The sequence below is a fragment of the Vigna umbellata genome, chromosome 5 (genome assembly GCF_029865625.1).
Source record: "Vigna umbellata cultivar VRB3 chromosome 5, Vumbellata_1.0, whole genome shotgun sequence".
NCBI classification, from domain to species: Eukaryota; Viridiplantae; Streptophyta; class Magnoliopsida; order Fabales; family Fabaceae; genus Vigna; species Vigna umbellata.
Genome location: NC_142169.1, coordinates 21,924,468 through 21,952,235, shown reverse-complemented (window position 1 = coordinate 21,952,235; position 27,768 = coordinate 21,924,468). Strand labels below are relative to the sequence as shown.

The window sequence follows — 27,768 nt, the reverse complement described above, 5'->3', positions numbered from 1 at the left end:
GTATAACAACTATAAAATGAGAATGTATGAGTTAACAAACTTTAGTATGTTTTTTATTGGTAAAGAGATACGAGAATGAAAGACTAGCAAATCAATCAATGGATAATTTTTTTAATCAATTTAATATGTCAGTTTACATTACTATATAGCCTTTCTTTTTCTGTGAGATGAGTATAGATTTGTGAATGGACGAAGACACTTTTGGAAAATTGAAAGTCTTATTCTCTTAGAGAAATTCGGTGTTGTTGTGTTTGTGAATCACTTTGTAATATTGGAGTTATGATTTTCTCTTTGTTGGTGAGTTGAAGAAGGCTCTTGATTGGCTAGGCAGAGTCAATCTTGAAGTTTGATCTTTCTTGTGACTTCGTTGTGTTTGTGTGGTGTTCTTGGTATGAGTCGAGGTCTATAAGAGAGGTTCTTGTTGTGTTATGGTGGTTTCTTGTGTGAATCAAGAAACTTGTGTTGGTTGTATTTCTCTTTCAAATACTCAATTGTAAAAATATTGTAATATCTTGAACTAGTGAAAAGTCAAACTAAAGTTGTTTTAACTATAAGAATGTAACTCCATTGGAGGAGTATAAAATTTGTGTCCATTGGTTTTATCTTTTTGAACTTTATTATTTTAAGTTGATTTTATCAAGAAAACTAACTTGTATATTTTGTGTGGCATATTTGATACAATTGTATAATCAATTAGAAATCAAATCAATCAAATTTGACATATAATTATTGTATAAATATATTGAGGTTTATTGTCAAAATTTTAATATATAAAACACAAATTTGAACAAATTGACCCGTATTTACAAAACATGTTGAAAATCTTTATCCGTCCCATTAAGCATGTGCTCACTTGCGATTAAAAACATGTTCACATGAAGGGATGAGCGACGAATGATTTGTGAAGATTTGCGAGATATAGGAATTTTTCATATCTCACTGTTTTGTGAAGATTTAAGCTGATTTACTGTCAAATATCTTTTCTACCCTCAATCTTTTTGTAAAATGCCATCACCCTTTTATCACAGGTGAGTGTTTTGTTCGTGGAGTTTTGTTCTTTGTTTTGCAGGAGAGGAAGGAGAATGGAGGTTGAAGATGAAGATGAGAGACGTTGAAGATAAAGAAGAGGAGGGAGTGGGCGAGTTCAGCGTGAAGGAAGATGAAGAAGAGAGGAAGAAGCTGTGTGGATTCGGTTCCAGCAGAGGTTCACTCGTAGAAGAAGTTCGGTTTCGGTGGCCTTGGAACCGGTTTCGGTGCAATGAAGACATACAACTGGACTTGGTATTAGGTTCCGGAGAGGAAGGATTCGGTTCCAACATGTTTTGGTTCCAACATGTTCAGTTCCAACATGTTTTCCTTAAAATTAAGGAAGGGTGTGAATGCCCTTTGAACATCGTCAGAGGGAGGAGATCCGGCCGTAGACGAGAGGAAGAGGAAGCGGATGGAGTCGAACCGCAAATCGGTGAGGAGATCGTGGATGTGGAAGCAGAAGCAACTGGAAAACCTAACCGAGGAAGCGAGCTGATTGGAAAAACGAGAACATACATGTGGTGCATAGCATAAAGGCGAAGGACCGCGTACGTTGAGATGGAAGCCGCCAACGACATCCTTAACGCTCAAACAATGGAACTTGCCAATCGTTTGCGATTTTTGAATTCAATTCTCGAGATCGCCGAAAACGTCGGCGACCTCTCCGTCTAGATCCTGCAGATTTCAAACATTCTCTTCAATCCTTGGCAGATCCCCCACCCTATGATGGCGTCGCCGAACATATTCCTCCATGCAACCGAAACACTCTTTGGTGCATAGTAAACATATTATACTAAACATATAATAATAATAAATACAATTTATTTTCATCTTAAAAATTAATTTTTCTTTTTCCTTTTTTGTACAATATTAAAATTAGTTTTAATAATTAATATTAATTTTTTTTACTCTTTATAATCTCTTTTACAATTAAATATAACGTTAACAATTATCATTTTATATTACATTAATAACTAGGAACATTTTGGTAATCTTCAATTTCTATCAATTAAAAAAAAATTTATCTGTCACATCAGTCAAATCGTACACCAAATCCACTCTCAATTACATTTAAATCCATTCAAACAAACAACAAAAAATTTACCCTTAAATTCATTCAATCACTCTCCTTCAAATCATCTCAAGAGAACAAAGCTTAAAGGACGAGCCAACAATAGTCCGTCAACTATTTTTTATTAATTTTTTAATTTAAAATTTCAATTTTTTTCTATACATATATTAAAAACACATTTAAGCAAATAAATATTTTAAAAAATTTCAATTGATTGATTAATATCTATAATAAAATAAATTAAAACAATTATAACTTAAATTTTTTTTATTATATATTAACAGCCTCATAATACAAGTGGGCCAAGTGAGGTTCCTAAGGTCATGGAACTAAGTCGAAAAGAGACTAAAAAAGTGAAGCTGCATGAGTGATTACGCTTAGTCGCCAACTCGAATTTTCTTTCAATTCTTAGATTCCTTTTCCTGTTCTGAACACCTTTTCTCTTTTCCAATAAGAAGAAACTTTTAAGATGGGCATAGTTAGTCAAAGAACAATACTCTATAAGTGCATTGTTGTCTAGTAAAGGGGCATGAATGGAATTGAGTATTTTATTTCTTGCAAATTCCTTTTCTCGTTCCAAAACCCTAGGATTGATCCTTGCTCGAAAGGGATCATAACTATAACATTGGTGCTTTCATTTTCCATCTAATACTTGTTAAATCAGATTTATACCCTAAAATTTTGATATTCAATGTGACAAAGATGTCAATTGGTAGCTGCATTGTATTAAAAAATACTTTTATTGAAAAGGAGACAATAGAGTTACGAAAGATGACAAAAGTGGTGCCAACAATGAAAGATAATATGCTCCCGAATAGGGACTTTGGTGGTACAATATCGTGACTTGGAAATCCTTTACCATTGCATTTCTTTGGTTTTAAACTTCAATATTGTTGACCATTCATTTGTTTGATTCTTATTACAAACATTAAAACATCATACTTTAATGTCATATGATCGGGAATTTATTAGGTGTTCTTAGACTACCATTTGTTCATGATTCAAGTAAATCTTTATGAAACAAACACGTAATTAGGCATTATTAATTATTTTATCCTAATTTAAAATCTAATATTTCTCCAAACAACCCTACCCTGTCGCCCTCAAATAAATGTACAAATATTTAAAAAATTATTAGATAGTCTTAAGTCATTATAGTTTTCATTAATCTTTATATAATACATATTAAATGTTAATAATTCCTTTTACAAGTTTGGCAACTAAATTCAATTCAAACAATTTAAATTGAGAATTTTGAATGGTCGGTGAAATTCAACCGAATAAAACATTATAGTTTAATTAGTAAAATGAATTTGCATAAATGAAAGATTATGATTAAGTAGGAAATATAATATCATAAAACTTACCAAATGATATGCTCTCTTTTTTCTGCATCTTTTGTTTGCTTAAGTATGTAATTCTTTTATTTTGTTCCATTTATGTCTTTTACGAATAATTGCATTGATGGCAGTGGTTGTCGGGTGACAGTACTCCTTTTGTATTGAATAGTTTGTGTCCAGTTAACTCAATCACAGTTCCTATGGTCATTACAATATCAATGTAAAATAATTTTTGAAATAAACCACGAATCGAAAACATAAGGAGATTGGTACAGTTTTTTTTTCTTTTTACTTTTAAGTTTTGACTAAGTTTAGGTCTTCACATCTTTCATTTCCCAGCACACCTTAAGAAACAAGGAAACGTAAAAAACATATTCGCAGTAACAATAATAAAAGACAACGCTTTGGTTTAGCACGAAAGTAAGACATATTTAAGCTTGCAAGTATTTCTACTGAGCATAAATTTTGGCCTCGAGTTATGTTCAATAATTTCTTTTAATCCCAAACACATTGGGCAGAAAGCACGAGATTCATTTTTAATCATACCAAAATTAATAATTACAGGATATTTATTCAGTCTACGTGCCCTGTAGGCAAAGTATCGAAACTACGTAGTTGTCACAAACAAATGATCTTTACCATCAAATTTCATATTATTAGTGTATACTCCACAAAAGCCCTACGAATCTAATGCAATAATCACAGTTGTGCCTCTTGGCTGACCTATTTTCGAAAGCAACAAGGCCAAATTAGCTTACAGCCTTATTTTCAATTCACAGAAAAATAAGATATTATATCTCCATATTTTATAAGCTAGTATAATCTTGACTATCTCATCATGCAGTGCTGGAAGAGGGCTTCAATTTCTTAGGTGGGGGATTTCCTCCAGAGATAAGCACATAGAAATAAAAGCAGAGCATTGCAGAACTGCAAAAAAAATAAAAATAAATCTCGAAGCATAAATGAATCAGATCGAAATTGAGAATGTCTAACACCCAAGGGGCAAAAAAAAAAAACAGTTATCAATCTCTAATAGAAAGTATATAATTAAATAGGGTTAAATATGACTTTCATTTCAAATTATTCTAAGTTAATGAATTTCGTACTTAAACTAAATTATATACTATTTTGTCTCTGCAAATAATGTAAAACATCCTCTTAACAAACAGCACGTGGTGAAACAAATGAAGTTCCACAATAAACTATAATATTATCTTCATCGTTTGCCGAAGAAGATAATTTACATGACTTTTATAAAATGAAAGGATGAAATAAGTATATAAATTTAATTTAGGGACAGAACACCATTTTTGAAAATAGTTTGAAAACGAAAAAACATATTTAACTTAACTAACTAGGATAAAAAGCAATGGATTGAGATACCTTATAATAGCACTAAAACCAGTTGGAAATATTTTCTTTGCCTGCATCATCCAGCAAAGCAAATAAGTATAGCAATTAAATGAGACACAACATAAGAACAGTTTTACAAAAATAGATGTACTACCAATGAGTAACTCTGGAAGTTCTTCCAGATAAGAATCCCTGACAATGCTGCAAAATACCGAAACAAGTCAAGAGAGTATATAACTATTATCCAAATAAGATCGGGCTGCAGCCTTTTTAGCTTCTTTCTTTTTCTTCCAAGACCATCACTATATTAATACTGCTTAAATCACATACCTGCTTGTCCTAGAATAAATGGTAAGCTCGATTTTCCTTGCCTCCAGACCTTCAAGCTAAGGGTACTGAGGAACAGTAAAGCACCACCAAAGAGCACACCACTGCTCAGTGTTGCAGGACTCCGTGAAAAAAGGAACCCAACAATTCCTCCAGTTAAAACAAAACCACCTAAAACAAAAGATAAAGATGGGATATAACATCTTTAAGGGGAAGAAATGATTTCCTAATAGAGTACGATATATGTTTTCTTTTAGTACTGAAATAATGTACCACACTTCTATATTTTTTATGCCACGGGTCACAAAGAAATCAACCACAAATAATATATCCAGTTCAGAATAGCGTTCCGTTTAAACTGCCAGGTAGGTGCAAAAAGTTTAATAAGTCATAATCTAGGTAATACTGAACTTCATAAAGCCTATATGGAGGTCAATTTTTGGACCCAAGGTTCAGATGAGTAACAAGTATCGGTTGGTGAACAATAGAAGAGATGGAACAAGGGTCTAGATAGAAAGTATACAAGAGAAGAACGGACATCAAGAAGCAAGTTAGTTAGCAGGCGTGAGTTGAGCTGGAAATAGTTGGATTGACACTGTTGAGATATGACCAGTTAGTTAAAACTTGAAAGAAGCTGCGGGCATGTAGGGTTGATCGGAGACTTCTAATTTTGTGGCAGAGATACAATCTCTGAAGGAGCCTTAAGCTCTGGTTTTCTTCCCAAGCTCTTATGTAGTACAGTACTTCCAATTTTTCTCCCTAATCTTAGCTCGTCTCTCTCTTTTTGCTTTATCCTTGTGACTGGTATGCCAACACTGGAGAGCATAAACTGAAGAGAAAACGGTTTCATCATCTCTTTTACCTTGAGTTCATTCAGTGAAAAAAGGCATTTGCTTTCATTGTGGTGAGAAATTCCACCATCTACTTACCTGTCCTAATAAACAGTTTAAATTGATAATTCTAGAAGAAAATGACTGACCTTGGTTGGAGAGAGGACAGGGAAAGTCAAACCTGTTCTACTGCTATCTCTTTTGGGTTGGCCAGGGAGATGTCCAGGACTTTGTGAGGTCCTGTAATGTCTGTGAAAAGAACAATTATGAGGCTACACGTGCTGGACTCTAATAGACTCGAGATTCCTAACCACATTTCAGTAGACACAGATTTCTTGGGTTTACATAATATTAGAGGATTATACAACCTCTTTGTGTTGATGATAGGTGTTACGGTATATGGTAGGGGGTAATAATAAGGTTTGGAAAGTATATGAGAAGAAGAATGGCAGGAGGAGAGTGAGACTGAACGGTATTAACCATAAAGGCCGAACGGTATCCCAACAGAGTGATGTGAGGGGTTGGAAGGTATATGAGAGAAGGTATAGGAGAGAAGGAGAAGGGCATCGAACGGTGGAAGACGGGGAGCGATCTGGCCAAACGGTGGAAGACGGGGAGCAACCAGGCCGAACAGAGGAAGGCGGGGAGCGACCTGACCGAACGGTGGAAGATGGGGAGCGACCAGGCCGAATGAAGGAAGGCGGGGAGCGATCAGGCCGAATGGTGGAAGTCGAGGATCGATCAGGCCAAACGGTTGAAGAGTGACCATCCTAACTGTAGTAGTAGTAGTTAGGATGGGTGGGAACTAATAATAGTAAAGGAGAGTCACATTCAAGGAAAATATTCACTACAAGATAATTAAAGTAATTAGAGCTATATCCCGAGGAATTATTAAGTACAAGTTAATTATAGTAATTATAGTTATATTCCATTATTTAGTATAAGTTAATTATAGTAAATATAATTATATTCTATTATTCAGTATAAGTTAATTATAGTAAATAGAATTATATTCTATTATTCTGTATAAGTTAATTATAGTAAATAGGATTGTATTCTAGGGAAATATTTAATATAAATAAAGCCTAAATGCTAGGGTGAAAGGATGCTTTTGATTATTGAGTTTGGTTGACAGGCGACTATGCGTCCTGTGAGGGAGGTTATGCTCCCAAGTAATTGAAGGAGGTTATGCTCCCAATTATTGTTTACTTTTGTTCATTCAGATATTACCATCAATAAAAGAGATTCATTCGTCCATTATCATTCGTTCATTGTCTTTTTTACCTATTGTGATCGTGTTTAATACGTCTCCGACTCGGATACGTAACAATAGGAATTTAGTTACAATATAGCTCTTTTTTGGTTGCTTAAGCCTCCTGGTATGGACAAGACAGTCACTGAGTTATTCTAAAGATATGCAGTAACGCTAAACAGTATTAAAAAATCGGTGGTTAGAGACTGATTCCTTTTTCATTAGCTATTCTTAGAAAGAATTGTTTAAGTTGAGGGGCATTAGTTAAATGAGCTCTCTCATCATCCTGATTCAGATGGTCAAACCAAGTCTTAAATAGGGATTTGGAAACCAACTTGAGCTGCTTTAGCTCATTGATGAAGTGAGCTTAGCAATGATGAGAAGCCAATAGTTAGTTGACATAGGCACTGTTCAGAGCTTCCCAGACAATCATTCTGAGTGATGTCCTAACATAAATCAATTCACTATATTCAAATATCTTTCACCTAGTGTACTACAGTCTCTGAAACATGAACAGAAGGTATAATCGTTTTCTATCTCCTTTGAACGAGCTTTAATTTCAACTTACCTAGATCAGACCTAATAAACAGGATAATCTAACATCTTCCATCAAATTCAACCTAAGTAGTTAATCTTTGATAGCAGCATGGAACTGTGACCCCTGCAAAACACTATAGTTGGGATCTCAAATGGCAGGATGGCCTCTATTGCGTAGTTTGGAAAACAATATGCATATTTAAAAATATTATATCACACCCATGAATATTGAAAAAAGGGAACAAAAGTCTTCACGTTCACACATTATCGTACAAAAGGGGGACTTAATAGGGGAGACTCAAAAGTGTTACACTTCAGAAAAAAAGAGAGGAAAAAAGAAACATTACAAGGGGCATTTTTGTTAACCTTTACAATAGGAAAATGTAACTGATCAATTTATAAGGGAATTTAATTGAAATGGCTTAAGAAATAAAAAGGATTAAAAAATACAAAGAAAACAGAATGGCAATCTCGCGGCAAAAAGCAGCTGCACCTGCTGCATAATAATAAGCACATGCTGCACCAGTGTTCGTGTCACGCAAAGGTCAGAAATTGCTCCTGATTTTTGCCGTAGACACGGTGCTATCAACTACTGAGAAATTTTCAGGGAATAAAAATAAACAGTGTATGCCAGACTTGTCAACAACAAAGGAGTCACTTTTTTCTCTTTCTGATTAGATTGACAATTAAAGGGGATAAAAGAGCAATTAAACCAAACACCGTCACCCACACTAATAATGTATTTTGTTCAAAGTAAGGGAGGGGAGGGAATGATCACCTTATTTTGTTTGCAAGGGAGGGGGAGAGAAAAATACTGTCAGACCCTAATAAACAGTAATGGTGGAGATGAGAAGTAAATAAATTGAGATAATTCATTCTACACAGTCCAAAAACTATAATTTAGCTTCCCTCTCCTCCAAACATCCCCCTCCCCAATATTGAAGGTAGGCAGAGAGGGATTTTAGCTCTCCCATTTCACTAAGTTTCTGAATCAAATAGGATAAAATTAAAAAAAAAAAAAAAAAACTAATAATCTCTACCCCTCCATTTCCCTCCAAACAAGCAGAGTATGGGAAATGCATCATATAACTTATCTAAAGTGCAAATAATCTACACAAGGAAACACTTACCAAAGGGAATGCCTAAACAGAAGTCATGGATTTTAGCAGTCTTTTTCGGTTGATCAACACTTCCTTGTATTTCCTGTCCAACCCCTGTTTTTTCAGTATCATGGTCGTCTTCTGTTGAATACGAGTTCTGCTTTTCTTCAACATGTAGCTTTGACACATCAGCTGCATAACTCAGTGTATTTTTGGTATCAGTCCCAGCAGTATCTGTGTCATGCCTCTCCAGACTCATAACAACTGATAACTAAATGAGATATGCTTCTAGTTCAGTATCAATGTCAAATAATTGCTCTAGAAAACTTTTATTTAACAAAAATATTATTTATGCAGTTATTTAAGCCTGTCCATATTGTCTAGCACTACGGTTGCAATATCAAAGTAAAGATATGCGCAAGCACATAGACTTAATATGACTTTCCCTAAATAAGGAGAAACGTGCCAATCTATCAAATCATCAACAAGGCCAACTTGAATACTTGATCATATTGACTCCCAGTACTCTGCTATGTGCCTTTTAATTTGGGTATTCTCACTACAATTACATAAACCAATACAAGCATATATATGTAGTAATGGGCGCCAAATCTGAAAGATGTAGATTATGTGTGCATTGCAGCAACAAAGTCAATAGTAGAAGGGAAGCAAGGCATAGAAGGGCTGAGTGATACCCCAAAAGGAAACAAGTCACAAGAGGAACGCGAATGATAGATATGATGGAATGGGATACACAGAGTTATAACTGTCATACATCCATATTAAAAAAATAATAAAAACCACATAATGTGAAAGAAACTCGTCACAAAATTTCCAAAATTTACGGTGATTAAAAATATATTGCTTATGATAACAACATACTGCTTTCTTTTTTCTACCGAATTCCAAAATATAATGGATTTATGTTAATGCTTCTTCTCTTCTTCTAGTAATCTAGTTTGTAAGTAATACAAATTAAAAAATTCCTGTGACTGAAACCAACAAAATCAGAAAACCAAATGTATGAACAGAAAGCACCATATTCAACACTAAATCATGTTAGAAAAAGACTGGTTAAGAAGTAATCATTAAAACAACCACCGAGAAGCCGCAAACAAAACACGATAACATTTTTTTCCCTAAGAGAAACCAATTAGTTCAAACAGGCATTAAAAGTTAGTCAATCCATAATAAGAACCTAAAATTGCGATTCTAAGACAACGTCACTCTGGACTCTAAGTCGTCGACGTTAGAGTTCCTTTAATTTTTTGCAACGACAGCTACTTCAAACTTCCCTTGGTAACGTGTGATTTAGCAAGCGGCGCTTTAGATCTACACAATACCTAGTACATTCGCGAGCCTGATGCATGCAATTTTTCTTACCACGAACCCTACCAAGTTACAGTGACGGTGGCAATAAACTATTTGGAAATGAGAAAGAGGAGAAAGACCTTGGAGCGAGGAGAAGGAAATAGAAGCGAGCGGCTGCGGAGGTGTATGCTACGGTGGACGGCGGAGAAGCATCCGAGCTGAGAAATCGTGGTAGCCGCGGCCATGTTTGCATTCATCACTGCCTTCGAGTTGGTTCGGTGCAGAACACAAACAAGATTTTATGGAAAAGAGAGTGAAAAATAGACCAGTCAACGATCCGCCACCTACCCATGAGCCTTTGGCTCTATAAATTTAGATACCAAAATAACTTTTTGGTTTACCGAAACATATTGGAAGTAAAATATTAATAAACAGTTATTCTGAATAAACAATTAAATATTAATAAACAGTTATTAATAAACAATTAAATTTAAAAAAAGCCAAATAAAATTAAAACAGTTAAATTAAAAAAAAATACTTAAAACAAATATTTAAGAATAAAATTGAAAAAAGAAATATGTAGACCAAATAAGAATTACTCTTTATATAATACCTCTTATATGATAGTTGTAAGACCCATAAAAAAAAAATCTATATATATATATATATATATATATATATATATTTATAGTAGTAAATTTTAGTATTTTATTAGTAATAATAATTTTAATGGATGGAAAAATGTAAATTTTGGATATAAAATTATAGTAATTTTAGAAGGAAAGGTTCAAATTTTTGGTAAACTTATTTAGTAAATTTTTTTTTAATTGAATAGTAAAAAGTAAATAGTAAATAGTAAAAAGTGAATAGTAAAAATAAATTTTCAGCATTTGGATTCCTTAGCATGGAAGAAAGTAGTAGGTAGAAATTAGGATCAGATTTGTGAGAAAAGGATTGAAATATTATTTTTAAATAATATTAAAATAATAAATAATATTAAAATATTAATGAATAGTAAATTTTTTTTACTATAAATAGCCATGGGAGGGAAGGGTATTTTGCACCAAGAGAAGAGAAATCAAGTGAGAGAAAGTTAGAGAGAAATTTTTAGTTGCAAGAAGGGTAGAGGTTCTGAAAGGTTTCGGAGAAATAAATTCAGAGCAAGAGGCGTCTGGAATAGAGGTAGGGGAGCTAACCTTTCTATGTTTTTATATTATGATTTAATAGTTCTATGCTTTTATATTATGATTTAGTATTGTTTTATTACTATTCATATATTGAAATTCTGCTGTGTGAATACTGTTAATGCTTACTGTATGTTAATCTATATTGAAATTCAGTGTTAATATTATATGCTGTTGTTTTGAATCTGTAAATAAGAAATTTGTTAAAAACTAGTTGAGGAACACTTTGGCTAAGAAAAGACTTGGTACTTAAGTTGTCCATTGTGACGCACCTCTCTTTCCTGGAAGTCTACTCGACAAGTTTTTAACTTAAATCCTATTGAACAGATTGAGTACTGTTAAATTATTATGCAATATATTGAGTTTGTGTGATTTATGCGATGATTGTATTTTATTATATTGCATTTGAATTTATGCATCTGAACATGTTATGAGTATTATGGGGAGATTTTGTAGGGGTATAATGTGAGTTGAGGAAAATGAGTATGGCATGAGTCTCGTGGAGAGATTCAGTAATATTATGGTATTTGTGTATATGTTGATGTTGAGGGTCCCGTAGTTGGAGGTTATCCTGATACTCTAATAATCATCTAGTCTCAAGTAGAGAGGGATGAATTATGTGGTGAGAGGAGCAGGAGGTCCTGGTCTATGTGCCGGTTTTGGACATAGTGAGGGGATTAACCTTGTGAATGGTATGAAGTATTTTGAAAGTGTATTTGTAAAAAGAAGTAGAAGTCATTACAAGTGCATAACCTCCCGTGACCGCTCATCAACGTATCATCCGGATGAGTGTCTATTGGGTATTGTGGTGTCTATTGGGTATTGTGAGACGAGTGTCTAATAGGAATTGTGGTATGAGGGTGTCGAACATAATTATTATATGATGTTTATATCAAGGTAATTATACATGTTTTATAAATGATTGGTTGCATGTTAGCTCACCCTACTTGTTTGTGTTTGTTTTGTTTGGGTATGTGCGATGATCGTATAATTCGTTATACGGGAGCAGATGAAGGAATGTCGTCTGATCCAGTGCCAATGAAGAGAGAGACAGAAGAATAAGTTGGAAGAATTCGAATTATATTTATGAGTTTATAGTTGAAATTTGAGTTTAAAACATGTGTAGACATATATTAACTATGAATTTATAAGTGTGAGATTACGGGATATTACCGTAAATGTAAGGTTACAATATATAAATTATGAATTATCCAGCGTGAGTTATTGGGATGTTACAATAGTTTAAATGACAATACGTGACTATTTTTTTTTTATGTTTTCGTATTTTAATATTGAGAAATTAAAAATAGAAAATTGAATGACAAAATTTATAATTACATATTTTTAATTTTTTTTAGCTTAAACACTTAGTTGGTATAAATAAACATAATAAAAGTGGCAAGTTTAATTATAATGTTTACGCCGTTTATTCAAATATAAAATTATAATTCCAATAAACAAGTCACTTGTTTTTAATTTTTTTTATACTCGTTTTAAGAATATTAGTCTAAAATTGAAAGTAACCAAATAATTGTCTTAGTTTATCACAGTAAAATTAGTTTCATCTCACTATTTTTTTTTCCTGTTGAAACACTATGTTACGTTGTAATGTAACATGTTCCAATTCTGACGAAAGGAAAAAACCAGAAATTCATATAAGTTTTATCTAAGAATTTTTTTATATATATATTTTGTTTATTATTTTATTTTTCTATATTTCTGTATAAAATTTCAGATGAAAATGTATTGGAAAAAGAAAATAGATGAAGTTTTAGTTGTTTTATTCTATATCTCTTAATTTTAGCTAACTTGAGCGCCAAAAACCCTTGCGTTGTTTTTTTCTTTCATAGCTAAGCTGGGATCGAAGAACATCATGAGCAACAGCTAGTTTCATGTTGTGCTGTCTCAGCGAGTGGCACCGCGCGCCTCCGTTGTCTCATCAAAATGTCTCTTTTGCCTCGTCTCCGTGTTTTCGCCACCCCTTTACTTTCATCTTCTCTCCTCTCCTCCTTCTCTCAGGTCCTCTCTCTCTATATACTTTCATTATCGTTGTTTTTATTTTCCTTTTCCGAAACCTCTCACTCACATATTTTGTTGCAACAACTTACACATGGACTGAACATAAACGTGTGCTTATTGAATATGATAGGGACAAGTCTCGTCTATTAAAGTTTTTAGTTTTCTTGTAACTTACCATGTTCAATTAGAAGGGGAATTTGAAGTGTAGTTATGCTCTATGCAACGGATTTGTGGATTTGGTTTGATAGTTCCATCGAGCTGGGTGCTTCTAATGTTATTAATTCATAGAATTGTTATCGGTTCAGTTTCTGATAGGATAAATTTTTGTATAAGCACTTAACTGGAGAAGAAAGTGAGAAAGAAAAATAAAATAAGTTTGAACTAAATTTATACATTAGTTAATATCTTTGATGAACTATAATTAGATTATACATGAACTAATTTATGGAAGTTCTGTCGTGTTTTAATTTATACATGAGCTTTTTAGCTTATGGGAGGAGTTTATTTCCTTGAAGTTTATCGAAACTTGTCCTTAGTGAGTTTTTTATTTGGGGTTCTTTCAAAATGTTAATGAGTTTTGGCATTTCATTTTCCTTTCTGTCTCTCTAGACTGTGTATATGTTCGTATGCTTTTTCTTTCCCCCCCAAATGATCACTGTCTAAACCATTTTCATCTCCTTTCGTGACAAGTTATACCTTTTTTTTCCACCTAGAATGGAGGTAGACAAATGATGACAAGAATTGGCATCAATACCTGCTCGCTTTCTTCCACAGGTATTAGTTCCATGTTATCTCTAATGTCCCTGTGTGTGTTTATTTGGCATTAACTCTTGTTTGCTTTTTTCTGTGGGCATCTGTTTCTTTTTGAGTATGTATATATGTATGAATAGAAGTATGGTTTCATCTTTGAGAATAGAATTATCTTAAATGATGTGTTAATAATAAAATTTGAAGCATTTCAGCTGAAGCTTCAGATTTAGAATGTGATGTGACTCGTGATGATGTCAAAGCAGAAGAGAGAGCCAATGCACTTTGCATGGCTGTATCACAGCTTGCTAGTGAGTTTAGCAAGGAATCAATGTTGTCTCTGCAGAAATTTTTTGGTGTACGCCGTGCTCATGTGATATCTACAGGCTCCTTGAAGCTTGACCTAGCCCTGGGAATAGGAGGATTGCCAAAGGTAAAACAGGATTTGTGCAGTTCCTCTTTAAAGTTTTGACAATTGTTTGGTGGAAGAAAAATGTGTTTTACATCCATAAGATGCGATATGTATTATGTGCTCATAGTTTTCTGGTGGATGGATGACCCAGTGAAATTTGTGTAGCAGTAGCACTGAAACATATATATACTTTTACTCTGATATTTAGATGGCCTCAAATGCCCTGAATTTACTAGTCAATTTTAACATGAAACCAGAGCCTGAAAAAAATTCTTTGCAATATTTAATTTAGCTCCTAGAAGTGTTGAATATTGATATTTAAGTGTATATCGTTATATTCAGATTTCAGACAAGGAAGGAATCTTGGGGTCATATTCCTCATCCTATTTCCCTTTCTCACTTAATAATGTTTCATTATTAATCTGCAAATGTAAAAGCTTAGAATGGTTTCTCTTTCTGTTGTTTAGTATTTATGATACACTTAGAGAGACTCCTTTTATATTATGTATCCTATACGGCGGTGTTTTCTACTGAAGTTAGAAAGTTTATGTTTATAAGAGCTTTGATTCTGCAAACGGAGCTGTAATGATTATTTTAGAGTAGCTCCTGAAAGGGTTTTATTTTCCCCTCTTTCGACTCAGCTTCCTGCTCTTGAGACAGCCGTTAAGATTCAGCATTTATACCTTTTTCAGCCAAAGGGAATTTTTCTTTAAGCCTGATAATGATAGTATAAGCATTATTCACTTTCAGAATTTCTTAGCTGCGTAAAGATTCAACATTTAGTTATTTACCTATAGCAGCCTTTCTCTATTTTTGAAATATACTTTCTTTCTTATTCCTTTTAATTTGAAATATCTAGCTATCAATAGTATATTAGTATGGTTTTTGGTTGATCAACTCATTACAGATGGGCACTTTACTGGCTTGGCTGGAAATGACGATTCTTACTTCTAGTGTAAGATTCTTTTTCCATTATATTTTTGAATTTTGAACGTAATTGCATTTCACCATTTTAGGGTAGAATTGTGGAAATTTATGGACGGGAAGCAGCTGGGAAGACTACACTTGCTCTTCAAATTATTAAAGAAGCTCAAAAACTTGGAGGTACTTATCAGCATTTGAGCTTGTTAGACCTTCTTCGAGTATCTAATAAGTTCTCAATTAGTAATATAATATTATCGGAGAAAAACAGTCTGTTCATGGAGATTTTCTATTTGAGTTTCTTAGGAGTACTATTGATGTTGTTAATAGAGGTAGGAATTATGACCAGTTCTTGTCCATGGAGTAGTTGTGAACTTTTGGAACTTGCTATGGAAAATTATTTTGTTTGTACTCTACTCCCTCCGATTTTTTATTTGTTGTGTTAAAGAATCTATATCGACTAGATATATGATCAAATTATGATATATATAAATAGATGCAAATTTCATCTTATACATCATATTGTGACAATGAGTTAGAATTAAAGTTCACTTTATTAAGATGTTCATAGGAGGTTTCTTTTTCTTCTAAATCATGCCCGTATCCTAACTTAATTCTTAAATACTTTACACGCTTGTTATAAATGAGAAAATAGGAAATCAAAAGAAATTAATATAAATGAGAGTATTGATTGCAATTCTTAATACGCATTCCTAAGTGAACAGATTAAAAAAATGTAGGGGGATAAAATAATGATGCTTTAGAGGTCAAATATTCATCAAAGCATATATATACACTTCCTATAAGGCTACATTAAGTTTCAAAGTCAGTAAATTCTTCAATCATGTATTTGCAACATTTATGTTTCCTTCAAGTGGAAAAATATGGAGGTTAATGGCTCTCTGTCACTGTACAGAAACTTCCTTATGGGCTCGCAAGTTGTAAACTGTCATCAATTATGTTTTTCTATAGTTGACATCATATCATTTCATGCACCCTCAAGTGAAGCATAGAAAAGAATAATCTTTTTTTAATTTCAAACTAAGCAAATAATTAAGAGGTAAACCATGCAAGAAAAATTTACAAAATATGAAACATGTATTGGGGGCAGCTGGAAGTCGTTACTTCATTTGGGAGTGGATTAGTTTCTTGGTGATGATCTAAGCTTTTATACTTAATTGAATTAGCTCAGCATAGCAATGGTGGAGTGTGAACATTCATGAAATGCACTAAGCTATATGTCTCTAGAACTGATTTTCTTTTACTTGTTTCAACCGAAATATTGACTCAAATTTGTATTATTTCTTGTCAATTGAGAAGCATGCAAGAATTATACTCTTCACTTGTTCCCTATTTTTGTTGGATCGTTCTTTTTAACTTATTGTGTCCTGTCAATTTGATACCTTCCATTTATTCTGTTGGCAGGATATTGTGCATATCTTGATGTAGAAAATGCTCTGGACTTCTCACTTGTGGAATCAATAGGTGTAAATACTGAAAACCTTCTCGTATCACATCCTGATTGTGCTGAAAATTTGTTAAGCATGGTTGATACACTAACAAAAAGTGGAGCTGTAGATGTGATTGTGATTGATAGTGTAAGTTACTGTATTTTTGTCTATAATACCTATTACATTGCAAGAGGATTTGTTCCAGTAGGGTGGATTTAGATTGCTTTTAATCGTTACCGGTTCTCATTCTTACAACTCATGTTGAACTTGCCTTAAAGTCTACATTTTTGTTCTCTTTTCTCCTCTTTTTTCTCTATCTTTCCCCCTGGTAAAAACAGAGAAAAAGAATCTGCATTATTTTAGAAAAGAAGAATAAAATTCTCTTCAAATGTAAATTAGGCATTCTCATTATTAGCTTAGCAAAACTACATTTTTGTGAAATTCGTTTGCACTAAATCTTTCATGAGTGTCTTGCTCCCAGTTACAGCAGTAACCAACCTTCATCCAATAATTTAGACTAGCTATGTGGATCCACCTATTCTTTTATATTTTCTTTCAATCATTTTTGTTGAAATTGTAGGATTTAGGTAGAGAAGAAGGAAAAGAGGGAATAAGCCAATGAATAATCTACAGTTGATGTGATCTAAAATACAAAATGCCCTCAATCACATTTATACTAAAACTATACTCCTAATTCTTCGAACATAATGAAACAAATGAAATACATGAAATATGAAAGTCACTAAAAGGGCCTATGAGTACTGTAAAATATTCAGTTACAATAGTGTTATTATTTCATCTTTTGTTTTACTCAAATGCATATAAGATAATTTTGTCACTCCAGGTTGCTGCCCTCATCCCCAAATGCGAACTTGATCAATTAGGAGTTAGTCCTAAACGAGATTATCAATCACGAATGATGACTCAAGCACTGCGGAAAATTCACTATTCATTATCTCACTCTCAAACTCTCATTATTTTCATTAATCAGGTTGAAGCCTTATTCACTTGAACGTTTTTGCGCCTTGTAGTTTGAAAAGTCAATTTGTAAGATATACCAAACCATCAGATATATCATTCAGCATTATCTTCATTTACAGATTAGATTGAGTTCAAAATCCGTCAAGGAACATGGATCTGTGGAAGAAGTCACTTGTGGTGGAAATGCTTTGAGATTCTATGCAGCCGTTCGTTTGAGACTTTCAAGAATAAGATTGATCAAAATTGAGGATAAGGTTAGTTCTTAAATACTGTTCAAACTATGACCAACTCGGTAGTTTGTGTTATTCTTTTGAGGAAGACTTCTCATTCCCACTCCTACCACCTTCAGCACGTGACTTTTGTATGTTTTTTCTATTTAGTAACATGGAAAGTTGCCCAATTTATCACATTCTTTCCCAAAACCCTCTCTTGTCTTGTTTTCATTCTTCTATTTTGATATCTGGTGCTTCAGGTAGAGGGTGTTCTGATCTGTGCGCAAGTGGTGAAAAATAAACTAGCACCAGCAGCAACTAAAAGGGCGGAACTGGGTATCAAGTTTGGAAGAGGCTTTTGCCATGAGTCAGAGGTCTTAGATTTGGCCTGTGAACATGGAATCATTGTGAAAGATGAGGGAAGCTACATTATTGAGGGGGGGATTTTTGATAGTAGAGAAGCGGCTGAACTGTTTTTGGCTCAAAATGATGCCATTTGTGACAAGTTGGTTAAGGATATGAGAAGACTTTATTTTTAAAACCATTTGAATTTGCCCAGCATGGATTTCCTAGGGCAAATCTCTTTCATTGGCATCAGGGCTAACTTTCTGTAGGCAATTAACATTGCCTTCTGTGTGATTCCAGTATCAACCATTGTGTAGATGAGCTGGGGGCATTTGAAGTAACCTGAATGCGACCCTCTCGGATCTAGCACATTGTAAAATTACACTACCAAATGAGAAATTTGATTGCTCTTTCAAACCATTTGGCAACTTCCTTTGTGTATTTATAGGGAGAATTGGTTATATTCATTAGTCAAAGAAACATGCAAACTATGGAACTACATTGTAAATGAACTGTCTTCATTTCTTGTTCATCCTCTTAAATTATCTATAGATTCCTCAATAGCACACTATTTTTCTCAAATCAGATGGCCTTATCAGAGTGATTCTAGTGAGAACACTTATTGATGAAAAAAAAAACTAATAACAATCATTATCATAAAACAGTTCGATATTTCTTCGACCAGTTGGTATGCGTTTACAAAAATTGTTCCAAAATTTGTAAAGAAATATTCACAATGCATCAACTAATAGAATGGGAGAGCAATTAAAGATTCAAAGTTAGCAACAGAATGAGAGATCCTGAAAGAAGTGTTACCTCAAATTCATGCACCAACCATCCTAAGCTAAATCTCCATAATTACAAAGTCATTTTAAAAAAATGGGACTTGTAGTTTCTTCGAAATTAAAAAAATGGGACTTGTAGTTTCTTCGAAATTATGAGAAATTTCCCATAAGATACCAAAGAAGGAATTATGTTCCTTCAAATAAAATTTTATTTAAATGGGATACTATCGTTTAAAATCCGAGACAACCTCTTATATGCAGATCATATATCTAGACTAATATACTAGCCTTAGAAGTGGCAGGCAAGTCCCGAGCCATTAATTGTTATATATTTATATTTATATAACTATATATTTATAATACATTCATTTATTTTTGTAAGAAAATTTTCTTTATACATTTTAATCCAATCAATAAAGAATTCCATTCTGTTTTGTGAATTCTCTCCTCTCTTTTTTTGGTTATTTTTTGAGTTCCTTCCTTCTTAGAACAACCATAACACTCTTATATTTTTATTGAGATTAGTCATTCTCTGTTTCTTATATGTACCTCTGAAATAAAAAAAATAATAAACAAATTTCACTAAATGATATTTTATAGGATTAATTTTCCACATTTACTTATCTTCCACACATTTCAATAAAGTCAGAAAAGACAGTTAAAAAAACCTTTAAACACTTATTAACTTATTTAGGGAAGGATTTGAATAGTAAGGGAGTTACATGAATAATAATGTATGTGTGTGAGAGTGATTGAATTTAAAAGAAGAAATAAATAAAAATAATTTAAAGAAATAAATAAATTTAAAGGAAAATTAAAAAAAATACTCAATATGAAGAATAAATTAAAAAGTAATATTATTTGTAATTTAGACTATTAATAATCTCTTATAATCTCAAAGGTTGGATGTGAAAAGGTTGGAAAGATACTATTAGGAGTTGTAATTTCTTTCCCATGTCATTTTCAAGCATATATGATGGCTATAATTTTTTCTACACGTAATATTTTTGTTATCACTTTCAGGTGCATGGGATGATTGTAACTTTTTTTTTCAGTTGTTGTCACTTTGAAGTGTATATAAAGATTGTAAGTATTTCACATATCTTCCTAACTAATTGGACATTTCATATATGATTAACATAGTATTAGTTAATTAACTCTATTTAATCATAAGGATTACTGTCATGATTAAGTGTAATCATTAAGGTAGTTAACCATTAGTTTTGTGTTCACACTTGCAAATTTTTATTCTCGTTATGCCATTGGTTCTTATATTGAAGAACTTCTTCACGTGACAAATGTTTGCATTTATTTTTCCGATCCTTATTGGAGTCTTTCCAATGAAGCCTCTTTGAAAGATTGATTAGTGACATAAAGATTGAAAAAGACCTATAAAATTATTGTTTTTCATGTTAACCATATATCCATATATAAAATGATAAAATGATGTTGTATGTGATTTTTTCTATTTTATGTATAGTCATAAAAACATATAAACGACATCCTACATTAGTTCTATATAAGTTACACTAATGAAAAAATATTTTTTATAATAATTTTTTATACTAGTTATAATCTATCAAATATAAAAAAATTGCACAATAACATAAATAAGATAACATATTTTATATCTTTACTTCTGTATCAATTCCAATTTAAGATAACATGTTAAACTTTTCTTAAGCTTATTCACATTTAAACTATCTGCCAACAGAGTTTCTTAAACCTGGCAATTTAAACATAATTATGGATTAGGCTATTAGTTTATCCAAATAAAATAAATAAATTTTAAAACCCACTATTGTTTTGGAAACAAATAATCCATATATATTTGAAAAATTATTGTCAAATCGAGGTGTCGTTATCAAATTAATATGAACGGGATTTATGCCACTTAGGTTATAGTTAAGGTGGACTGGAAGACTTTATTGGTCTACCTTCCACAAAAGAAAATAAAAATCAATTTTGTATAAAATAAAGGGAAATTGAAGTTACACTCCTTTAACTTCTACACACAGTAAGAAAACTTTGCACCACCTACACATTGAATTATCTGAACAAATTTTTGAGAGACAAAAAAAAAATAGATAAATTTATTTGTAGGTTATAATTAATTTAAAAACATAGATTAGAAAATAAAATTATAAAAAATTATATGTGATAAATTTTACAAATTATTTACTTCATAGGTTAATTTATTTATTTTTCTTTTAAGAATAATTTATATAAAATCAAATGTAGGAATCAATTCTCCTCACTCCAATTTTGACCAGCCCAATCAATGATCAAATAAAACAAACGAAAAACAAGTTGAGGTGATTAAAATATAAATTCTTCCACCAAATTGACAAACCCTACTACTATAAACGATAAGATCTATATATAATAACGAAAAACAAGTTGAGGTGATTAAAATATAAATTCTTCCACCAAATTGACAAACCCTACTATAAGATCTATATATAATAACGAAAAAAGGGTCACTATCACACTTTAAGGTCCTTCCATATTCGGAATATGGACTGTTTTTTCTTTTCTAACTTTTTCTTACCTTCTTCTCTCTTTATTCCTCCTCATTTTTTAATAATTTTAAAAGAAATTATCCATCCTAAATATTATTTTGTATCACAATAAAAATTTAATAAACTAATTACTAAACTATATTTATACTGTTTAAAACATACAAATTTTACACACTAATTTAATTTTAGGAAAACAGGAAAAGTAAACTTTTATAATCTAAAATAATTTATGTATAATAATATTGTTTATGAAACGTAATATATAAGAGTAGATATATTTTTTGTTTCAATTTACGACTTTAAATTAAATCATATATCTATTTCTATATTTTATGTCCATGTAAAACATTTTTTAATAAACGGTATAACGATTATATTATAATTTAATGTGAAAATACATTAGTTAAATAGTAGTGTATAGTTTGTTGAAAGAATATTTTACATACCTTTTATAAAATATAAGAAATATATATATATAACTTAAAATAAAATACAATTTTTAAAAACAATTTGAAAATAAAAAATGTTTAAACCTCTTTCTTAGTGGCACTTCTCACAAAACGTCTCCATCAGCGACCTAAAATAAAATTATTCCACAAGTGGTGAGATCAACGTAAAATTATTCGTAAATATGTGAGTTCAACAATACAAACCTGACCTGACGCTCAGATACTAGAGTTAAAAATGGTATCAAATTTACACAAGGAGTTAGCGTTCAGTGCTAGTTGGTCACTACTCAGCGCCATACTAGAAAACAACAAATTCAATTCCATGATTTAGAGAAAAAGGGATTAGTTCAAATGATCAAATTATTACTCCCTACTTAATGCTTGATTCAAAAACATTTTCAATGTCAGAATGCATACCAAGTTGCTCAAATGATCAAATTTTAAGTTTCTCAATTTAACACCAATTCAGACAAAATAAACAATATACAAATATGGTATCACATTCAAATTTTAGTAACGAAACACCAAATCAACAATTCAATATACTCACATCAACCAAACATGCAATTTAACATATTCATCACATTTATAACTTTAAAACAAAGTAATTAACTTTTCTTACCTGACCATCATCTCATAAGACCATAACCAACGAAACTCCTCTCAATTAGTAGGATGTTCTATCTAAACATAGAAACATCCCAAGAACGATAAAAACATATCAGTAGAGACTCATATTGATGACTTAATAGACACATGGAAGTGAGACAAAGCTCAAATGCAACAAATAAATAGAAAAAACCAAGAAAAAATGTTGAAACTCAACTTACTCAAACGAAAAACTGAATGGTGCAAATTGAAGAGCTCATTGTAAGTTAAATCATACTCTCTCACTTATTCAATCAGACAATAGAGCATCAAAACTAGGGATGACAACGGGTCGGGTCAGACACGGATAGTGCATACCCGCAACCCGACCCGACAAAAAAAATCCACCCGCTACCCGATCCGCTATCGACACGGATACCCGCTTAAAAAATACCCGCCGATACCCGCAAATATTTAAAAAATATATATTTTTTTAAAATATTATAATAAAACTTAAATAAAATTACAAAAAATATATATAATATAATATATTAAATAAATATAAATATAAATTTAATTTTAATTATATTTAAACTTATAAAATATAAACTAATGTTAATTTTAATTAAATTTAACTTTAAAAAGTATAAATTAAATTTTTATTTTTATTTTTTGCGGGTAGCGGATATCCGTGGGTACGGATAGTATAATACCCACACCTGACCCGTTTATAAGCGGATATTAAAAAACCCGCTACCCGCAACCCGCGGGTAATAAATATTCGTGGGTACCAACTATCCGTCACGGATTTTATCCGCGGACGCGGATTTTTTTGCCATCCCTAATCAGAACTCTTAAAAATAAATCAGAAAACTCGAGAAAAATGGTTTCTAAAAAGATAGTGTATTTTAAAATAATAAAACTCGTTTATAAAAAAATTATTTATGTTAAAATCATTTAATGTTAAAATAATCGAGTCTCGTTAAACCACTGTCACTTTTAAAATGTAAATTTTTAGATATATATATATATATATATATATATATATATATATATATATATATATATAATATTTTCATCAAAATGTGTAGTAAAACTAAATAAGGTAGTAAGTAAAAACACAAACAATAATAGGGGAGCGAAGAAAAATAATGATACTCCTTCTTTTATTAAAAACATGTAATTATAGATTTTTAGATCAGTAAATTAGACTAAGTAAATATAAATTATTTTTAATATAGTTGTACTTTACATAATTAAGTAAATGCTTGACGTGTTAGATTGTGGATTTGGTTCGATTTTCATATAATGTTATTGTTTACACAAAAGTCAAAAGTGAATAAACACAACCGGATTTAAACTGAAAAATAGTGTATTGAATAAGTAAACATCTATTTTTTTTGGCATATAATATATATACATAATATAATTATTTATATAACATTAAACTTCATATGACTAACCACAAATGAATTGTTTTATATACTAATAAACCTAACAATACATATTTAAACCAATTTATTTATATTTTTTTCTAGTCTACTTTAAATACTTTTATATATCTTTAAGATTTATAGAAATTTATCCTATGTTTTTGTACATACTTTACTTTTTTACTTTTATTTTTACCAGTTTACTATTTATATTTTCAAAAACATAATAATACTCTAAAACAATAATTTATTTTTGCCATCAAATCTATATAAAACATAATATAAACTTAAAAATATTTATTATTTTTTTTCTTAATATCTAAATCTCTTTTAATAATACACAAACAAACATTAATCCGTACACAAACTAGAGTTTTAAACTAGTTTAAAGTGAAAAATAATGTATTAAATAAATGAGCATTTATTTTTTGGTATATAAAACATATCTACATAATAACGATTTATATAAAATATTTTTTAAATATATATATTCCATTAATAATAAATATTATTTCTTTAACTACCTTTTTTAATCAGTTTATGGAACTATTTGTTTAAATTAAATTAACCACAATCACTAGTACAGAATTGAACTTTAATGTCACTCCTTAGACGTCGGACCACAAAATAACCAACGCAAATTATTGACCGGTGGCATTTTCGTAAATAAGTTGGACATATCGACGTCTTTTCAGGGGGGGCTCGACGTCTATAAGCCCCCCTTAACAGACGTCTATATGTCTGACAGGTAGGTGAAAAGACATTTTTTCTGCCATATAGACGTCTGATCCCGCCTTCCCGACGTCTATATACGATTATAGACGTCGGCCCCCTGTAACGGACGTCTATATGGTTGACAGGGTAGGTGAAAGATTAACTTAGACGTCGAGCACGCTCCTAACAAACGTCTATATGCACCGCGAATATTAATTTTTAAATCAGAAAGACGTCATATTAGTGAAGGCCCCGACTTCTATACTATTATAGACGTCGGTCCCTCCAAGTACCCTCTATTATTGGAGAAAGTAGGGGGTGGCTCAGTGAACATAGTTGTGTCTGAGAGTGGATGTCCCTCTTTTGGTGGGACTGCAGCTTCACTTGCCAATGCTAGAACACAAAACACAAACTTGGTTCAGCATGTCAAAAATGGAGCCCCAAAGAGGCTTGGTAAACCTATTGAAACATATGTGTTTGCCATGTTTGATGAAAATGAGAAGCCGAATCAAGAATTTGAGAAATTTTGGGGGCTCTTCAATCCAACTACTAAACAGCTCAAATATCCTATTAATTTGAATTAGTTAATAGAAGCAAAGTTTATAAGAAATAAGGACTATGATTCCAAATAAAACAATTCCACAATTGTCCTAGAAGATGGAGGTTTATGTATGGAGCTTTATCTTCATTGTTAGAATCTTATTACCATGTACTAGCACAACTAGCTTTCAATAAAAGTTTTCCTATTGATATCTTATGAATGTTATTCCATGTTATGATAAACCTTGCCCAATCAAAACATAAACATAATTGTATTTGCATTTCCGTTATATGACCCCTTACAAAAATGTTAGATGACATTTTAAAAAAGATAAAGATTTTTTCGTGTACATTACTCTAGTGGTGGTGAATCTTCAAAAGGATTAGAATTGAATAAAAAATTTATGATAGAAAAGAGGATTTTTGGAGAAAATAGAACTAAAGAAAAGAAGAGACTTTCTGAAAGAGAAAGAGATATAATTTGAGGTTCTCACAAATATAATTTTTTTTCCATATAATTTCCAAACTATATTAATTGATTTTAATAAATTTAACATATTTTTTTAAACAAAATAAGTTAAGTTTCCATTCAATATATACCTCAAATATTTTAAAATAAACTCTAAAAGAAACTATAAAATTTTGGGAAATAAATCACATGATATGTAGTGGAGGTTTTATGATATAAAAATTATAAAAAAATATTATAATTTAGCTGAACACATTTTTAACATTACGTGGAGATTTAAATCCACTATTATATGTCTTAATAATTTTACCACTACAATACTTTTAACGATTATTTTAATTTAAAACATGGATATCATATTATACATTTGATTAATTTAAAAATGAATAATGGTTATTTTAAGATCCCTATGGAATCTGAAAAAAAAAAAGGAAAGAATGGAATATTGTATGCATATGTGATGAATGTTAAAGAGAGTATTAGAAATAAGTAAGATAATTGATTACATATCTTAGGGTTTATAATTTTTTTTTCTGAATGCATACACACAAGTAGATCGGCATGTGAGTTTGTAAGAAAAATGCGAAGTGAATTTTGTATTTTATTTTATTGACTTGTTTAAGTCGTTTCTACACAATTTATAGTCTTTGTAGTTTCTGTAGGTTAACGACGAATGGAGTGGGCTGTCCTTGCATTATTCCAAAAAAACAAAATTCATATTTTAATATATAATTCAAACATAATTCTTTTATTTTTTTTATTTTTGTTATTCTTTTACTTCATACTTTAATTCATAAGTGAGTTTTCTTGGTGTCATTCAGCATTAATTAATTGATGTAGTCTTTTGTTACCTTAAACAATAATTTACTTTTTATTTTTCTTGTTCATAAAAGATTTAATTTTACATATTTATTTGATGATGATGTTAATTTTATGTGTCAAGGGTTTATTTATGAGGTGCAGAAAAAAATATATGAAATATTAAAACAAGATAATTATTACAACATTTTATAAATATTTTTTGAGAATTTGTTTATATATGCTTACTTATATGCTTGTAGGACTAATCGAGCATGATTATAATAGTGAACAAGAGTAACTTCGTTGTTATATATTTTAAAAATAATAATTAAAATAAATTAATGATAATGGTTATATACATTAATATATACATTTAACTCGTTTAAAATGACTAAAATATAACCACATATCAATCAAAACAAAAAAAAAATTATTAAAATCCATTTTTTTTTCTCAACTGAACAAGACTCAGATTTTAAAGTAAAGAAAAAAGTGAATATAACCACTTCTTATACTTAAATACTATATTATGCGTTTAAAATTAATTAGCAATGGAAAGTATCTCTTTAATGTTGTTTATGGTATTTTTTCAATTATAATATTTTTATACTTAATAAAATATAATCATAAATTTATATCATAACTTTTAATTATAAGATAATGTTATTTATTTATTAATATACAATAAAGTTAAAATTATGATCATATGAATAACTAGAAAAAAAAAATCATATCGTAGATCTCTAGATTCACAACTTTTTATTATAAAATATTTAATAAAAAATTTATTTTCGTAAAAAGTATTTAACAAGTAATAAAAATCACAAAAATGAAATCAAACTAAAATTAGTCACTCATATTTGAATTCTAAGTTTAATTCAAATAACTTTTAATGGTATCCTTTTGTTATGCAGAAGCACAATCTAGAGTTTTTATGGAAGACTAGCAATGGAGTTTGCATGTACTTATTCTTTAAATGGAATTTCTCTTTTTAATATTTATAGTATGTGTATAAAATATGAACCGAGCAATTATTGAATAAGG

At 31.0% G+C, this 27,768-nt stretch overlaps 2 protein-coding genes and 1 pseudogene across 2 annotated transcripts; 2 read left to right on the top strand and 1 right to left on the bottom strand.

Moving 5' to 3' along the window:
- Nucleotides 1-1,095: 1,095 nt before the first annotated feature.
- LOC148197931 (bZIP transcription factor 53 pseudogene) lies at nucleotides 1,096-1,809 on the top strand (annotated as a pseudogene).
- Nucleotides 1,810-4,056: 2,247 nt separating this feature from the next.
- LOC124846861 (Transmembrane proteins 14C) lies at nucleotides 4,057-10,506 on the bottom strand. The gene is made up of 6 exons (XM_088091487.1): nucleotides 10,292-10,506; nucleotides 8,871-9,111; nucleotides 5,125-5,292; nucleotides 4,949-4,995; nucleotides 4,825-4,865; nucleotides 4,057-4,368 (listed from the first exon to the last, which is right to left on the bottom strand). Exons 1-6 carry the CDS (start codon nucleotides 10,406-10,408, stop codon nucleotides 4,278-4,280), a joined length of 705 nt encoding a protein of 234 aa, XP_087947613.1. The 5' UTR covers nucleotides 10,409-10,506; the 3' UTR covers nucleotides 4,057-4,277.
- A 2,640-nt stretch (nucleotides 10,507-13,146) lies between these two features.
- On the top strand, nucleotides 13,147-19,005 carry RECA3 (RECA homolog 3). Its single transcript, XM_088114995.1, has 8 exons — nucleotides 13,147-13,354; nucleotides 14,068-14,128; nucleotides 14,317-14,534; nucleotides 15,530-15,617; nucleotides 16,860-17,032; nucleotides 17,730-17,876; nucleotides 17,986-18,120; nucleotides 18,339-19,005. The coding sequence occupies exons 1-8, from the start codon at nucleotides 13,280-13,282 to the stop codon at nucleotides 18,615-18,617; spliced, it is 1,176 nt and encodes a 391-aa protein (XP_087971121.1). The 5' UTR covers nucleotides 13,147-13,279; the 3' UTR covers nucleotides 18,618-19,005.
- The last annotated feature ends 8,763 nt before the right edge of the window (nucleotides 19,006-27,768 follow it).

Coding starts and splice junctions, on each gene's coding strand:
- LOC124846861 (XM_088091487.1), bottom strand. CDS start 10,408: ATGAATGCAAACATGGCCGCGGCTACCACGATTTCTCAGCTCGGATGC. Junction 4,866..4,948: donor ACTTCCAGAGTTACTCATTG/GTAGTACATCTA, acceptor TGGATGATGCAG/GCAAAGAAAATATTTCCAAC. Junction 4,369..4,824: donor GGTTTTAGTGCTATTATAAG/GTATCTCAATCC, acceptor TTTTTTTTGCAG/TTCTGCAATGCTCTGCTTTT.
- RECA3 (XM_088114995.1), top strand. CDS start 13,280: ATGTCTCTTTTGCCTCGTCTCCGTGTTTTCGCCACCCCTTTACTTTCA. Junction 14,129..14,316: donor CTGCTCGCTTTCTTCCACAG/GTATTAGTTCCA, acceptor GAAGCATTTCAG/CTGAAGCTTCAGATTTAGAA. Junction 15,618..16,859: donor AGAAGCTCAAAAACTTGGAG/GTACTTATCAGC, acceptor TTCTGTTGGCAG/GATATTGTGCATATCTTGAT.